At 37.3% G+C, this 17,057-nt stretch overlaps 1 protein-coding gene and 1 long non-coding RNA gene across 2 annotated transcripts; both read right to left on the minus strand.

The window, feature by feature from the left end:
- Window positions 1–3,591: 3,591 nt before the first annotated feature.
- LOC147568364 (uncharacterized) lies at window positions 3,592–4,122 on the minus strand. Its single transcript, XM_086659456.1, has one exon. It carries the CDS (start codon window positions 4,120–4,122, stop codon window positions 3,592–3,594), a length of 531 nt encoding a protein of 176 aa, XP_086515582.1.
- Window positions 4,123–12,934: 8,812 nt separating this feature from the next.
- LOC147568365 (uncharacterized) lies at window positions 12,935–14,140 on the minus strand. The gene is made up of 3 exons (XR_015238206.1): window positions 13,836–14,140; window positions 13,592–13,703; window positions 12,935–13,207 (listed from the first exon to the last, which is right to left on the minus strand). It is a non-coding gene; the product is annotated as an uncharacterized LOC147568365 (long non-coding RNA).
- Window positions 14,141–17,057: the final 2,917 nt, after the last annotated feature.

Consider the following 17,057-nt stretch of genomic DNA (forward strand, 5'->3'; position numbering starts at 1 on the left):
CCCCTCAAGTTGGAGCAAGAATGGCAATGAGGCCCAACTTGACAGTTAATCGCTGCAGGGCTTCAGCTCCAAGTGGCTTCATAAAGATGTCTGCGAGTTGTTCGGAAGTCGGCGTGTACTGAGGGAGGATGAGCTTTGATTTTACCTTCTCACGAACTAAGTGACAGTCAATTTCAATGTGCTTAGTTCGTTCATGGAAAACTAGATTGTCAGCAATATGGAGAGCCGCTTTGTTGTCGCAATACACAGACATTGGATCGGAGTGTGGAATGCCAAAGTCATGGAGAAGGGACTTTAGCCATTGTAATTCACAAGTGAGGGTAGCCAGAGCTCGATATCTTGCTTCCGCAGAGGAACGAGCGACCGTATGTTGTTTCTTTGATTTCCTAGACAGCAGACTAGAACCTAACATGGTCAAATATCCAGTCGTAAAGCGACGGGTAGTTGGGCAGCCTGCCCAATCTGAGTCAGTGAAGCCCGAAATAGTGAAGGAACTATCAGCAGGAAGGAATAAACCTCTGCCGATAGATCCTTTAAGATAATGCAGGATTCAATGAGTTGCGGAGAGATGAATGTCAGTCGGTTTTTGCATGAATTGACTGAGATTATTTACTGCATAACAGATATCGGGACGAGTAACTGTTAGGCACAATAGACGTCCAATCAATCGTCGAAAAATCGAAGGATCAGGAAGTGGCGTACTGTCTGAAACGGTTAAGCGAGATTTTTGTTCCATAGGAAATGGGGAGACTTTAGAAGCCGTGAGGCCAGAATCGTGTAAAATATCCACGATGTATTTTCTCTGACAAAGGAAGATGCCCTTGTCAGAGCGAGAAACTTCAATGCCCAAAAAATATTGAAGACGACCAAGATCCTTAAGAGAAAAGTTTTTCAGGAAAGATTTCAAGTCAGAGATTGCCTTGGAATCTTTTCCGGTGATAACAATGTCATCTACATAAACAAGTACATAGATTTGAACAGACTCGTGAGAGTACGTAAATAAAGAGTAGTCAGAAAGTGACTGCTTGAAACCATGATTGACTAAAACAGTCGAGAATTTGGAGAACCATTGGCGATAAGTCTGTTTGAGACCATAAAGGGATTTATTTAATTTACAGACTCGGTTCTCCCCCTTACTGTGGAAACCTGGAGGTGGTTTCATAAAAACTTCCTCATCAAGGTCTCCTTGTAAGAAGGAATTTTTGACGTCCATTTGATGGAGAGGCCAGCCTTTAATGGCGGCTATAGAAAGAAGAACACGTACAGTGACTAGTTTGGCGACTGGGGCGAAAGTGTCATGATAATCAAGCCCTTCAATTTGAGTGTATCCTTTTACAACCAGACGAGCTTTGTAGCGCTCAATCGAGCCGTCAGATTTAAATTTAATCTTGTAGACCCACTTGCATCCAATAGGTCTTTTACCAGGTGGGAGTTCAGTGAGAGTCCAAGTATTATTAGATTCAAGAGTGGTGATCTCTTTAGACATAGCCTCTCGCCGGAGGGGGGAGGTCACCGTTTGTTTAAAGGAAGTGGGTTCTTCTGCATTAAGGATTGTAGCAAGAAAAACCAAATGAGAGGGAGAAAACTGCGATACGGAAAGGCAATGTGAGAGAGGGTGATTAACAGAAGCGGAGTTATCCAAAAAAGGCAACGAGATAGCGTTGTAGTCATAATCGGCCAAGTGAGCTGGTGGACGGCGAGACCGGGTCGGTCGACCCTGTTCCTGGTCCAGAGATGACGTCGGCACAGTAGAGCCGAGTGTATCTCGCGAGGTGTGTGTAGAATCTGGCACAAGAGTGCCTACAGAGTCTCGTGAGGATGTGTTTTGTAATGTGGGCACAGAGGCGCCGTTAGAAACAGTGGGTGAGGGGGTGCCGTCAGAAATAGGAATGTCACCCTCCGAAATTGGCACGGTAGTGCCTGCAGGGAGATTGTCTGCGATCAGGCCCGGGTGCTGGTCTTCTGTCTGTGGGAACCCACTGGATGGACCGATAATGGGAGGAGTGACGGGCGTCGGATAGACGAAAGACCCGTTATCCGGCAGCGTGATGAAGGGCCGCGGAGGGCAATCAGTGCCGGTATTAGAGTGCATAGGGAAGATATTCTCGTGAAAGACAACATTACGAGAGGAGAATATTTTATTACTAGAGGGGTCGTAAATATGATAGCCCTTTTGGCCTTGTGGGTAACCGACGAAGATACCTTCTATAGTTCGCGCATCAAACTTGTTCTTGATATGGTTATTGTGGACAAAACAACGACAAACCAACACCCGCAGGTGAGTAATCGAAGGCGGAGAGCCAATTAACATCTCATGAGGTGATTTTCCATTCAAGAGAGGAGTAGGTAATTTATTTATGAGATAGACGGTCATAAGAGCACATTCTCCCCAAAAAGAGACACGTAAATTTGCTTGAAGGCGAAGAGCTCTAGCAACATCGAGGATATGCCGATGTTTTCTTTCAACAACCCCGTTTTGTTAAGGTGTATAGGCACAACTACGTTGGTGGATGATACCCTTTTCTTGAAACCAACGTTGTATGTCATTAGATAAAAATTCCGTACCATTATCAGAATGGAAAGTTTGTAATTGTGGAAATAATAAATCCCCATTACCGGAACTAATATAAAGGAGATTTTATTATGGAATTGAGTTGTCGCATAAGCGAAGAAATTTGTTAAGATTTTTGTAGTTTCCGATTTCGAATGCATGAGAAAGATCAACGTGCATCTAGAATAATCGTCTACAATAGTGAGAAAACAGCGACATCCGGAATGAGAGAGGATAGAGAATGGTGCCCATATGTCCGCATGGATTAACTCAAAAGGTCTCGTGATCGTGTAGTACTACGATTAAATGGTAGACGTGATTGTTTAGCAAGAGGACACATAAAACACGAAGGTTTATTAACTAAATTAGATTTAATACATGGAAATTAAAACGAAAACGAGGTAAAGATGGGTGGCCTAGGCGCCAATGACATACATGAAAATCACTCGTATTACAAAAATAAAAAGAAAAAATCCTATGCTCCATGCGTAGAAAATAAAGACCTTCAAGTTGATCACCAAGTCCAATCGTTCGATTCGTCGTTGAGTCCGGAAAGACACAAGAGGATGAGTTAAAACTAACATCACACGAAAGAGACTTGGTAACTTGGGAGACGGAGATAAGATTAAATTTGAAACTAGGAATATGTAAGACATTACATAGAGATAATTCTTTTGTAAAAGAAATAAACCTATATGAAATACCCGGCAACGAGAACGATCGGGTACGCGAACAAAGTAATTGGGTGTAGCAATTACATAGTTAGAAAAGGATGAAAGGGTGCAACATATGTGTCTTGCCGCACCAGAATCTACTATCTAAGGAAGAGAAGAGAAGAGTTTACCTGGGGGTGCCTTCAGCGGAGGTGTGATCAGCCGAAGAGGTGATGCCCGAAGGCCTGCTAGGGGGCGCGAGCTGCCCGTGGACAGCAAAGGCGTCCCCAGCGGAGGTGCTTACAACAGAAGTGCCTCCAGCGGAGGTGCCTACAGCAGAATGCTATTGGTCCAGGAGGTTATTTAAAAAGGTGTACTGTTCCATGGTCATGGAAGTTGTTGGAGGCGCCTCCTGGAAGATCGCTTTTCGAGTACCATGAGAGATTGAAGTTCATCTTGAATAGTTTTGAGCTTAGTGAAATAGGAAGATACGTCCATTCCATCTTGCTTAAGAGAAGAGATAGCACGCTTAAGTTGAAATATCTTAGGTGCGTTAGTTTGATGGAATCGTTCAAAAAGATTTTGCCAAATAGCGGCCGCCGATTCATCATAGAGAATTGATTGTCTAATATCCAGAGTAACGGAATTGACCAACCAACTTGCTACTAGGTCATTACAACGTCCCCATGCATGCAAGTCAAGGATAGAGGATGGTTTTGAGATTGATCCCTCACAAAACCCGAATTTGTCTTTAGCTCGTAGAGCCATCTTCATCCCACGAGACCAGGAGGCATAGTTATCTCCGTTTAGAAGTGGGGTGATGAGAATAGAAGTCGGAGAATCCGAATGATGAACATCAAAGATGGGATTTGAAGAAGTTGATATAGTTTCAGAACCGGTATCAGTTTCGGAAGCCATAGAGAGGGAAATAGAGAAAAATATTAAACCAAGCGACTTTAATTAGTGTCTACCTCTTATACCATGTGAAATTCTCACTCACGTAGTAAATACCGTTAGAGAGAGATGGACGAGAAAGAGAGAGAATCGGCCGAGAGAGAGAGAGAGAGAAATGGCAGAGAGGGAGAGAACTTGGTAAATTATTTTCTTGTACATTAACAATGAGGTTACATCTTTAAAGTATCTTAATTAAAACTTCTTGTAGATCTTGTCATGTAATATGTGTTTGTGTTCAGCACTACAAGTTAAAATACTTAAAACATTGTAGTAATCAAGGATAATTAATATAATTCAGATTTGTGAAGTTTTTGTCGTAAAGATTATAATCCCGATATTGTTATCTTTACCTTTATTTGATAAACATTGTAGTACCAAGGATAACTTGCATAAACAAATATATGGGATTTGTAGCGATAAGTTGTTTGGCGCGGGCTATTTAATATTGGACTAGCAATTTAAAAAGAACAAGCATTAGATTAGTTCAACTACATTCTTTATGGATGTCCAAATGATGTTTTTGATTGTTACGCAATATTAGTTGTTTGATAACTTAACATATATATTTTTTGTAGTTGTACTTAAATTTCACATACTATAATGCCTCCTTTCATAACTGAATCGTTTTCATCATGTACTTGTTCAATTAATTGATTAATGTAAATGTGAAGCTATAATACGTTAAAATTTGAATTGATATAAAATCCTACAACTTAAAAATATAATAATGTGTTGAATGAAATTATAAGATGATAGACATAGTCAAAACCCATGAACATCAAACTAGTATTAAATTTCACTTGATTTAGACAATAAATCTGTGGGATCTTAAATCTTTCTTTCTTCTTCAATTATTGGTATAATAATCCAAGTATGAACCAATTCAGCTAGTTCTCGAGGTAATGACTTTTTTGGTTAAGAATTATACTTATAGGACCAATGTTGCTTCACCTTTAGGTTTATTTGGTGATGAATTATTACCGTTTTAGCCTATAAAATGGTATGAAATAATTTAGAATTCAAATATATGGTTCATGACTATAAAAAGAAGGAAAAATGAGTGAGGGATCCAAAATTTGGGGGGAAAATGAGCGGGAACACCATTTTCGGCCAGAAATGAGCTTCCAGTCTAAAATGTCAGGACAACTCATTTTTGGCTGGTTTTCATTTCTTTTTCTCCCCCTCTTGCCCCTGGTTTGAAAATTCAAAATTTTCAAACGAAATTCTGGAATCTCGCGAGCAAACTCTCTCTTCTCGTTTTCTTTCTCTCTCTAAAACTTTCAGAAGACCATGGATGTTGATTATCTTCTTCCCCTCTCTCCATATAAATATTTCAAAATCTGGAATTTTTTTTCTCTCTCTCTAAAACTTTCAGAATACCATGGACGTTGATTATCTTTTTCCTCTCTATCTCTCTGAAGTAATCTTCCTCTCTTTCTCTCTATAAAAATTTTCTGAAAATTCTTCCCCTCTCTCTCTAAACTTCTAATATCACTCTCTAAAAAAAATTCTGTAAATTTTGGAGAGAAACAGAGGAAGAAGATATGTAAAGTTTCTGGAAATTTTCTCTCTCTATATAAATATTTCGAAATCGATTATATTCTTGCCATCTCTATCTTTTTGAGAAAAGGAAAGTAGTAAGATTGGAGAGACAAAATATGTTTAAACAGAAATAAAAAGAATAAAAATAGGAAATATGGAGAGAGAAAAATGTGGAGAGAAAATATGAAAAAAGACTAAAATTTAGAGGAAAATAGGAAAAATCTAGAGATAAATTCGAAAAGTGTGTAGTATATAACCAAATGGCTAGTACACAGAAAAATTTTCGGTAAACAAGAAAATTTCCAGTACAAAAATGGCTAGTAAACAGAACAATTTCCGAGAAAGAAAACAGTTTCCGGTAAACCAAAAAATTTCCCAACACAAAAGTGTCTAGTACACAAGAAAATCCCTAGTAAATTAAACAGTTTCCGGTAAACCAGAAAATTTCCCAACACTAAAGTGTCTAGTACACAAGAAATCCCTAGTAAATTAAACAGTTTCTAGTAAACCAGAAAATTTCCCAACACAAAAGTGTCTAGTACACAAGAAATCCCCAGTAAATTAAACAATTTCCGTAAACAAGAACCAATCTGGAAAAAAATTGAGAGAAATTAGTTAGAAAGAAATTCGAAATTAGTTAGAAATTGGTTAAAATTTGAGAGAAATTAGGAATTGGTTAAATTAATAAGTCTGGAAAGTTAGAGAGAAAAATTCGAAATTTGAACCAATCTTGAAAAAATCGAAATTTGAGATAAGAAACAAATCTATAAAAAAAAGAAAGAATTTTGAACCAATCTGGAAATATTTGTTTAGACTGAAGAGAAAATTTTGAAAAGAGAGAAATTTGTTGAGATTGGAGAGAGAATAAGAATGAGAGAGAAAAAAAATCTAAATTAGTTAGAAATTGGTTAAATTAGGAGAGAAATTAGGATTTGGTTAAATAAATAAAAAGAAATAAATCTGGAAAGAGAATTAGAGAGAGAAAGTAAAACAGTAGAGAGAGAAAGTAAAATGCGGAGTGGAGAATCCCGTGATTTTTCAGAGTGGCAATTTCGTAAATTTCTGGATGGCAGCTTCCGTAAATTTGATGGAAAATCGAGGGGGTCACGGTAATTTCTCGTGGGTGGCTAACACTTTGGACTGGATTTACATTTTTGGCCGAGTTTGGACCGGGCTCTTATTTTGGGCCCGGTTTTGGGCCTTTCATCCATTCCTTCTAAAAAGAACTGTTTTGGATTTGAGATCTACTACTTAGTTATATATATATTCCAATTTTAGCAACATATATTCCAAGTGAAGGTCTAAAAATGAGCACATTTAAAGGTGTCATGTAATTTCAAACTTATCCTCGTAAATTCCTATGAAATGAATATGCATCTAAGACAAAGCAACTCTTAAACGTTGGGCTCAACTTTGTGAGAAGTGTTTAGGAATTCAAAATCTCTGGATGGCAGCTTCCCTAAATTTGATGGAAAATCGAGGGGGTCACGGTAATTTCTCGTGGGTGGCTGACACTTTGGACTGGGTTTACATTTTTGGCCGAGTTTGGACCGGGCTCTTATTTTGGGCCCGGTTTTGGGCCTTTCATCCATTCCCTCTAAAAAGAACTGTTTTGGGTTTGAGATCTACTACTTAGTTATATATATATATATTCCAATTTTAGCAACATATATTCCAAGTGAAGGTCTAAAAATGAGCACATTTAAAGGTGTCATGTAATTTCAAACTTATCCTCGTAAATTCCTATGAAATGAATATGCATCTAAGACAAAGCAACTCTTAAACGTTGGGCTCAACTTTGTGAGAAGTGTTTAGGAATTCAAAATCTTCATCTATAGATACAAGTCTCTTTCTTTTTCTAGCAAATATTAATGCTAATGAATATTGTTAAATTGAATGCATTAATTGTATTCCTAGATTCTCTGCCATGGTGGGTACATGGATAATCTTATCGGATTTTCATACAAGGTGCTCGTCTTGGATACTCTTCTGAGTCTTGTCCGGTACACGATTTTGTAAATGCATCTTGTGTGTAGTTGCAATCTATAGTGTTAGAATTTAGGATGATAAACATCACTTTAAGTTGGCGTCTTCGAGGATAATATGACCATGGTTGATTAAAGAGTTAGAATTCTAGGTGAAAACCTAATAAAAATAAAAAATCTATACGTAAACGCTTGTAAGCTGTACAGGTGTAAACTATCCATGTTAAGGTGAGGGTAAGATAGAATTACGTTTAAGACCTGAAGTGTCATTGTTAAAACATCATGTAGATCTTTGTACTGTAATATGTTTTCATTTCAAAACTATGAGCTAAAATACTCTAAGCATAGGATTTCAAAATAATTAATATAAATCAAATCTGTGAAGTTTTTTTTCTTTAAAGATTATAAGCCTGATAATTTTTATCTTTACCGCAATCTGGTGAATATTTTACTAATCAAGGATAACTTGCATATACAAATTTAAACAGAACATGCATTAGGTTAGTTGTACTACATTCTTTGTGATTCGTTTAGAAGCTAAGGAAGTAGCAATAATGTTTTTGATTAGTTATGTGATATTAGTTCTTAGACACCTTTGTGAAATTCTCACTCACGTAGTAAATACCGGGAGAGAGAGAGATGGACGAGAGAGAGAGAGAGAGAGAATCGGCCGAGAGAGAGAGGGAGATGGCAGAGAGAGAGAGAGAACTTGGTAAATTATCTTTCTTGTACATCAATAATGAGGTTACATCCCTATTTATAGTAATGGGAGACTAATCCTAAGAAAAACACTATTACTACTTTGATAAATACAAAAACTAGCTTGATGGTTATCCTAATAATGATAACCATAAAGCATGGACTCTAACCGGCCGGGTCGGTGGACCCAGTCGGGTCGGATAGGCAACCCGCTGGGAGACTAATCCTAATACAAACACTATTGCTATTTTGATAAATACAAAAACTAGCTTGATAGTTATCCTAATAATGATAACCATAAAGCATGGACTCTAACCGACCGGGTCGGTGGACCCAGTCGGGTCGGATAGGCAATCCGCCTATCCTAATACTCCCCCTCAAGTTGGAGCAGGAATTGCAATGAGGCCCAACTTCGCTGCAAGGCTTCAGCTCCAAGTGGCTTCGTAAAGAAGTCTGCGAGTTGTTCGGAAGTTGGCGTGTAATGAGGGAGGATGAGCTTTTGATTTTATCTTCTCACGAACTAAGTGACAGTCAATTTCAATGTGCTTAGTTCGTTCATGGAAAACTGGATTGTCAGCAATATGGAGAGCTGCTTTGTTGTCGCAATACACAGGCATTGGATCGGAGTGTGGAATGCCAAAGTCATGGAGAAGGGACTTTAGCCATTGTAATTCACAAGTGAGGGTAGACAGATCTCGATATTCTGCTTCCGCAGAGGAACGAGCGACCGTATGCTGCTTCTTTGGTTTCCAAGACAGCGGACTAGAACCTAACATGGTCAAATATCCAGTCATAGAGCGACGGGTAGTTGGGCAGCCTACCCAATCTGAGTCAGTGAAGCCCGAAATAGTGAGGGAACTATCAGCAGAAAGGAATAAACCTCTGCCGATAGATCCTTCAAGATAACGCAGGATTCTATAAGCTGCAGAGAGATGAATGTCAGTCGGTTTTTGCATGAATTGACGAAGATTATTTACTGCATAACAGATATCGGGACGAGTAACTGTAAGGTACAATTGACGTCCAATCAATCGTCGAAAATCGAAGGATCAGGAAGTGGCGTACCGTCTGAAACGATTAAGCGAGATTTTTGTTCCATAGGAAATGGGGAGACTTTAGAAGCCGTGAGGCCAGAATCGTGTAAAATATCCACGATGTATTTTCTCTGACAAAGGAAGATGCCCTTGTCAGAGCGAGAAACTTCAATGCCTAAAAAATATTGAAGACGACCAAGATCCTTAAGAGAAAAGGTGTTGTCCAGAAAAGATTTCTAAGTCCGAAATTGTCTTGGAATCGTTTCCGGTGATAACAATGTCATCTACATAAACAAGTACATTGATTTGAACAGACTCGTGAGAGTACGTAAATAAGGAGTAGCCAGAAAGTGACTGCTTGAAACCATGATTGACTAAAACGGTCGAGAATTTGGAGAACCATTGGCGAGAAGCCTGTTTGAGACCATAAAGGGATTTATTTAATTTACAGACTCGGTTATCGCCCTTACTGTGGAAACCTAGAGGTGGTTTCATAAAAACCTCTTCATCCAGGTCTCCTTGTAAGAAGGCATTGTTCACGTCCATTTGATGGAGAGGCCAGCCTTTAATGGCGGCTATAGAAAGAAGGATACGTACAGTCACTAGTTTGGCGACTGGGGCGGAAGTGTCATGATAATCAAGTGCTTCAATTTGAGTGTATCCTTTTGCAACCAGATGAGCTTTGTAACGCTCAATCGAGCCGTCGTCTTTAAATTTAATCTTGTAGACCCACTTGCATCCAATAGGTTTTTTTACCAGGTGGGAGTTCAGTGAGAGTCCTAGTATTATTAGATTCAAGAGCGATGATCTCTTTAAACATAGCCTCTCGCCAGAGGGGGAGGTCACCGCTTGTTTAAAGGAAGTGGGTTCTTCTGCATTAAGGATTGTAGCAAGAAAAACCTGATGAGAGGGAGAAAACTGCGATACGAAAAGGCAGTGTGAGAGAGGGTGATTAACAGAAGCGGAGTTATCCGAAAAAGGCAACGAGATAGCGTTGCAGTCATATCGGCCAAGTGAGCTGGTGGACGGCGATACCGGGTCGGTCGACCCTGTCCCTGATCCAGAGATGGCGTCGGCAGAGTAGAGCCGAGTGTATCTCGCGAGGTGTCTGTAGAATCTGGCACAAGAGTGCCTACAGAGTCTCGTGAGGATGTGTTTTGTAATGTGGGCACAGAGGCGCCGTTAGAAACAGTGGGTGAGGGGATGCCGTCAGAAACAGGAATGTAACCCTCCAAAATTGGCTCGGTAGTGCCTGCAGGGAGATCGTTTGCGATCAGGCCCGGGTGTTGGTCTTCTGTCTGTGGGCACCCACTAGACGGACCGATGATGGGAGGAATGACGGGCGTCGGATAGACGAAAGACCCGTTATCCGACAGCGTGATGAAGGGCCGCGGAGGGCGATCGGTGCCGGTATTAGAGTGCATAGGGAAGATATTCTCGTGAAAGACAACATTACGAGAGGAGAATATTTTATTACTAGTGGGGTCGTAAATACGATAGCCCTTTTGCCCTTGTGGACAAAACAACGACAACCAAACACCCAAAGGTGAAATCGAAGGCGGAGAGCCAATTAACATCTCATGAGGTGATTTTCTATTCAAGAGAGGAGTAGGTAATTTGTTTATGAGATAGACGGCCGTAAGGGCACATTCTCCCCAAAAATAGAGAGGTAAATTTGCTTGAAGGCGAAGAGCTCTAGTAACATCGAGGATATGTCGATGTTTTCTTTCAACAACCCCGTTTTGTTGAGGTGTATAGGCACAACTACGTTGGTGGATGATACGCTTTTCTTGAAACTAACGTTGTATGTCATTAGATAAAAATTCCGTACCATTATTAGAACGGAAAGTTTGTAATTGTGGAAATAATAAATCCCCATTACCGGAACTAATAAAGGAGATTTTATGATGAAATTGAGTTGTCCCATAGGTAAAGAAATTTGTTAAGATTTTTGTAGTTTCTTATTTCGAATGCATGAGAAAGATCCACGTGCATCAAGAAAAATCGTATACAATAGTGCGAAAATTGCGACATCTGAAATGAGAGGGGATAGAGAATGGTTCCCATATGTCCGCATGGATTAATTGAAAAGGTCTACGTGATCGTGTAGTACTACGATTAAATGGTAGACGTGATTGTTTAGCAAGAGGACAAATAAAACACGGAGGTTTATTAACTAAATTAGATTTAATACATGGAAATTTGTCCAAGATTAAACGAAAACGAGGTAAAGATGGGTGGCCTAGGCGCCAATGCCATACAGATGTCTAATGTCCATGTTAAGTCGAGGTAATGATAGAATGACGTCCAAGATGTGAAGTTTCATAGTTAAACTTCATGTCGAAATTTGTACTAATATGTAATCTTTTCGGTATGAGCTACAATAATGTAAACACCGGATTTCAAAGTACTTGATATAATTGAGATGGTCAAATCTGTGAAGCTTATAAGCCCGACAAATCTTTACTGTTATCTGATGAATATTGTAGTAATCAAGGATAATTTTCATGGACAAATCTATGGGATTTTCAACGTTAAGTTGTTTGGCACAGACTTTTTAAGATCGAATGAACAATTTAAAAAGAACATGAATTAGGTTTGTTCTACTACAGTGTTTAGGATTGGTTTAGTGCCTAAAACAGTCCCAAAAATGTTTTTGATTAGTTATGCGGTATTAGTTCTTGGACAACATAATTGATATATCGTGAATTATTTTACTCAAATTCTACATCATATTCACTGAGTAATGTGAATTTTGCAACTATTATTGGTTATATTCAGTAACTGTTGGGAAGATTGCACTTATATTCAATAAGTTTAATTCTATGTTGGCTCCCTAAAGATGACCAAGTCACCAAAATGGCCCCCTAAAGATGACCAACTTCTAATTCGACCCCCTTTTTCATTTTCCAGTCATTTTTTCTTTCACACGTTAGTGAGCCAGCTTTTGATACCTAAAATACCCCTGATGAATCTTTTAGTAAGCCACACTATTGTGGAGTCTCGAGACAATTGTAACACGTCTAAACTTTCTTTACTTTTTTCAGCAATTTTCAAAATTTACTTTGATGGGATCCAATTTTCAAAAAATAAAAAAAATAAAGTTTCTTCATCAAATAAAAACTCATGAAAATTATGAAAATAACGAAAGATTTGGCGGCCATAAATGACTATTGGTAGTTCAGAAACTTGATTTGTTTCACTGTATTCGGTTGATATAGTTTTCGGAAAATAAAGCTCCTTTATTAAGCCATCAGCTCCAACAACTTACCTCTCACTCTATCAGCCCTAGTGGGACTTCAACAATGGAATCAGTTGAGAATACAGATATAGATGATAACAAACAAGCCTTTAGACCACAACAATAAAACAGAAGAAAAATCAGAATATCCTACCGAACTTCATTTATATAGAGCAAAAACAAATAGAGTATTTGCGATTTCATAACCATATTTTTTTTTTGAGAAAGAGGTAATATATTGATTTCATAACCATATGGTAACCAAAAAAGTACACTAACAAATCATCAAAAGGAACTCCTACTCTAGCCGATACTCTACGATGAATATCTTGTCGGAGTCATATAGCATTGAGATTGTTCTTTATTTTTGAATTGTCAGATCTGGTGGGTTTCTGGCTTTCGATCACTCAAAAGCCCACTGGTTCTCCATCTCAACCGCTTCTTCTTCTTTTGGGGTGAAGTCATTTTCTATGTCGAATATCGAACGAATCTGAGCTAGTGTTTTTCCTCTAATCATATCAGCTAGAGTTTGACATGTCATGTAACCCCTGAATCAAAATCAAAAGCAATCTCAATGTTAGGAAATCGAATTATTGATCTTTTGACTAGAGGGACCATCTAGGGTTAACTTCTACTAGTTATAGATGAAAAAGATGAAGAGATCTAGAACTGAAAATAGGTAGGTCTTAAGAGACCAACCCAAAAAAATACTAAGAGTAACGGAAGAACATATCGGAATAGATAATGAATACTAAGACATAATCTGATTTGAGTGGTACAGATGGTCTGATAATATTCCTTCCAACACTATACACCATCACCGATTTGGTTTGTTGTTTTGAATATGACGATTTAGTTAATAGCCTAATAGGTATTTTACATCTAGTCCAATTTACTAATGAAAAATATTAGAAAAAGAAAGATGAGTTTACTTTGTTGGAGGCCAAACAATTTCCATCACTTGCAAGTGAAGTCGCCGTTCCCCAAACGCATCGACGAAGGATAAACATGAGAGTGGAAGTCATAATGATAGATTATGTACTCCTGCAAAATAGAAATTTATATTGAATAAATTTTCTTACAAGAGGAACACGTAGAAGAACAAAATAATATTATATGTAAATTTATGTACATATTGTTGTTTGAAAAGTAAATGAACAAACAAATTTGAATTACCAAATAGTTTTGGACCAACATAAGGTCCTATTGTCTTTTCAACCTATAGCCGTCCAAGTTTTCGGTGACCTGGTTCGACTAATTGACCAAGAAAACTCCTTGATTCAACATGGTCGTTGATCACCAGATTAACCAAATGGTCCCTTACTTATTGTGTGAACCAAAGAAGAGAAATGAAAAGATATGAGAGAAAGTAACTTGTACCAAGTACTCAGACAGTTGAATACAAAATTGAAGAAAATATTGCAGACCTTGTGATGAAACTATAGATTGGTTTCATTTATTTATAGGGTGGGATTTGAAGTCTTTTGCTCTGCTTTTGCGAGAAATTGTTGAGAAAACTGATAAGGAGAGATTATAAATTAAATATTGGGCTTGTGGACAATAACTATTTAAAATTTTAAAGATCTTCTGGAAAGAATATTTCAAATTAATGAAAATCTTGCAGTTTTATGGTAATGTTTGGACCAATTTAACAATAGAGTCAAGACTTGGTAACATAGTATAAAACCAGACATTATGCTTATAGAAACCAATGTCGGTTCTACTTTATAGGCTTACTTGGTGAAGAGTTATTAACGTTCTAGTCTATAAATTGGTAAGAAATATTGTTAGAATTCAAAGATATGGTAGGTACCTTTGTATACGGGACAAAAAAGAAATCCTTTAGTTTCGATTTTAGTAACTTCGATTCCAAGGAAAAGTCTAGAATTTGAATGAATTTAAGGTGTGGTCATTGTGGGACGTGGTTGTGGACTTATCCCGAGAAGTTTATAATCCTAAACTCTTGAAGATAGGCTCAATTTGAATGGAGAAGTATAAATGCTCTAGCCTAATAAGAAGTTAAAGAGATATTCCAAAATTTAAAGATTGGGTTTGTGGGAATAAAAGGTAAGGCCCAATAAATGTTCTCAATATCAAAATCTTCTTTTGAAGACATAAATATCTTTCTTATTTTAGCAATATTTATCCTAATGAAAGTTTTGATCTTGAAGGCATTAACCTTGTTACTTTTTCTGTCGTGGTTGGTAGACGGGTATCCATGTTGGCAGGTGCGGAACTATGTGGAGATCAGGCCGGGCTATAGTTTACTTTCGCTCTAGTGGTGGAGTTTGTATGCTTCCATCCCAAAGATATAGCTTCAAATCCCTTCCTTCTTTTTCTTCATTTTAGTTTCTAACTGCCAAGGGACCCTAAATTAATGAGGGAATGGATGAAAGATCCAAAATTGGGCCCAAAATAAGAGCCCAACCCAAACTTGGACAAAATTGTAAAGCAGGTCCAATGCGTCAGACCAAGAAATGAAATGTCCGGAAAGTCCTTATTCCTTTCGAAATTTACGAAATTGCCATCAAAAAGTTTCCCAGAAAAGCGAAAATTTCTGAAAAACTAGCTGACACACCAGGCTGTCAGACAGTGTACTCCCCACATATTTACAACATTGCCACCGAAAAATTTCCGGAAAACACGAAATTTTTTGAAAATTAGTCTGATGCACTGACATCAAACCTTGTACTTTCCCACAAAATTATAGAATTGCCATTACAAAATTACCAACTTGCCATTTTCGTTTTTTTTTTTTCATATTTATTTCTTTTTTTATTTTCTCCCACACATATTTCTCTCACTAATCTCAACAAATTTCTCTCTCCAATCTCAACAAATTTCCTTCTTTTTTCCAGATTTATTTTTTATCTCTTTAAAATTAAATTTTCCTTATTTTTGATAGTTTTCCATTGATTTGTTTTCATATATTCTGTGTACTCGGAATTTGGTTATGCACTAGAAATTTTTGTACTGAGAAATTTTCTTGTTTTCTGGAAATTGTCTTGTGCACCGGAAATTGTTCAGTTTACTGGGAATCTGGTTATGTAATAGACATTTTTATACTAGGGAATTTTCTTGTGTACTAGAAATTGTTTTGTTTACTGGAAATTTGGTTACGTACTAGACATTTTTGTACTGGAAAATTTTCTTGTTTTTTGGAAATTGTTTTGTGTACCGGAAATTGTTCAGTTTACTGGGAATCTAGTTATGTACTAGACATTTTTATACTGGGGAATTTTCTTGTGTACTGAAAATTGTTTTGTTTACTGGAAATATGGTTCTGTACTAGACATTTTTGTAGTGGAAATTTTCTTGTGTACCGGAAATTGTTCTGTGTACTGGTCAACTTTAAACCAATTTCTTTTTTTTTTTTGTAACCAAATCTTTCCAAAATGTGAAACAAAATAAGAATGTGAAACAAATCTTTCCAAAATGTGAAACAAAATAAGAATGATGAAGAAGATCTTGGATGTACTGGTAAACTTTAAACCAAATATTTCCAAAATGTGAAACAAAATAAGAATGATGAAGAAGATCTTGGATGTATAAATCTGGAAAGATCTGGAAACAAAATAAATTAAAAAAAAAGATAGAGATGAAGAAATAAATAAATCGATTGAAAGAGATGAAGAAGATAAATAAGAACATAAAACATAAAGAGAGAAAGAACTGAAAACTTTGATGTTTTTAGAGATTGAAAGTGATGAAGAAATAAATAAATCGATTGAAAGAGATGAAGGAGATAAATAAGACCATAAAATTTTTAGAGAGAGAAAGAACTGGAAACTTTGATGTTTTTAGAGATTGAAAGAGATGGAGAAGATAAAATGTGAAGCAAAATAAGAATGATGAAGAAGATTTTTGGATTTATAAATAGGAACAAAGAAGGAATTGAAACAGAATACAATGGGCGGGATCCAAAAAAAATGGCCGAAATTTCGCCAAAAATGGCGCCATTTTTGAAATTTCGAAAAATCTGAATGTCTTTCTGTTGTGACGTCATGTACGGGAAACTAATTAATTCGCTGACTCGCGTCAGAGTGTCAGAAAACTGAAAAATATCCCGTCCAAGGGCAAGAAGGGGAGGAAAAAAAAACCAGGAAATAGTACTGTTTTCTGACATTTGGACCTGCTTCACATTTTTGACCAAAAATGGATTGGGCTCTCATTTACCCCCCAAAATTTGGATCTCTCACTCATTTTTTCTAAATTAATTGACCAATTGTTAGAAAAAATCTTTTTTTTAGCTTGGGTACACTCTTAGCTATGTAACTTTTTCTACTTCAAGTGTCATCGAATAATTATAACACGAAGACCTTAGATTAAACATCAATAAAATTATGCGACTTTTTGTTCTTTAAGATGTAGAATAATTGATAAGATCTATCGATATTT

The sequence above is a fragment of the Eschscholzia californica genome, unplaced genomic scaffold (assembly GCF_041429995.1).
Source record: "Eschscholzia californica isolate CP2 unplaced genomic scaffold, dmEscCali1.0.p SCAF_1, whole genome shotgun sequence".
Classification (NCBI taxonomy): Eukaryota; Viridiplantae; Streptophyta; class Magnoliopsida; order Ranunculales; family Papaveraceae; genus Eschscholzia; species Eschscholzia californica.

Bases quoted from the DNA above. Each gene is read 5' to 3' on its own strand.
- LOC147568364 (XM_086659456.1), bottom strand. From the start codon at position 4,122: ATGGCTTCCGAAACTGATACCGGTTCTGAAACTATATCAACTTCTTCA.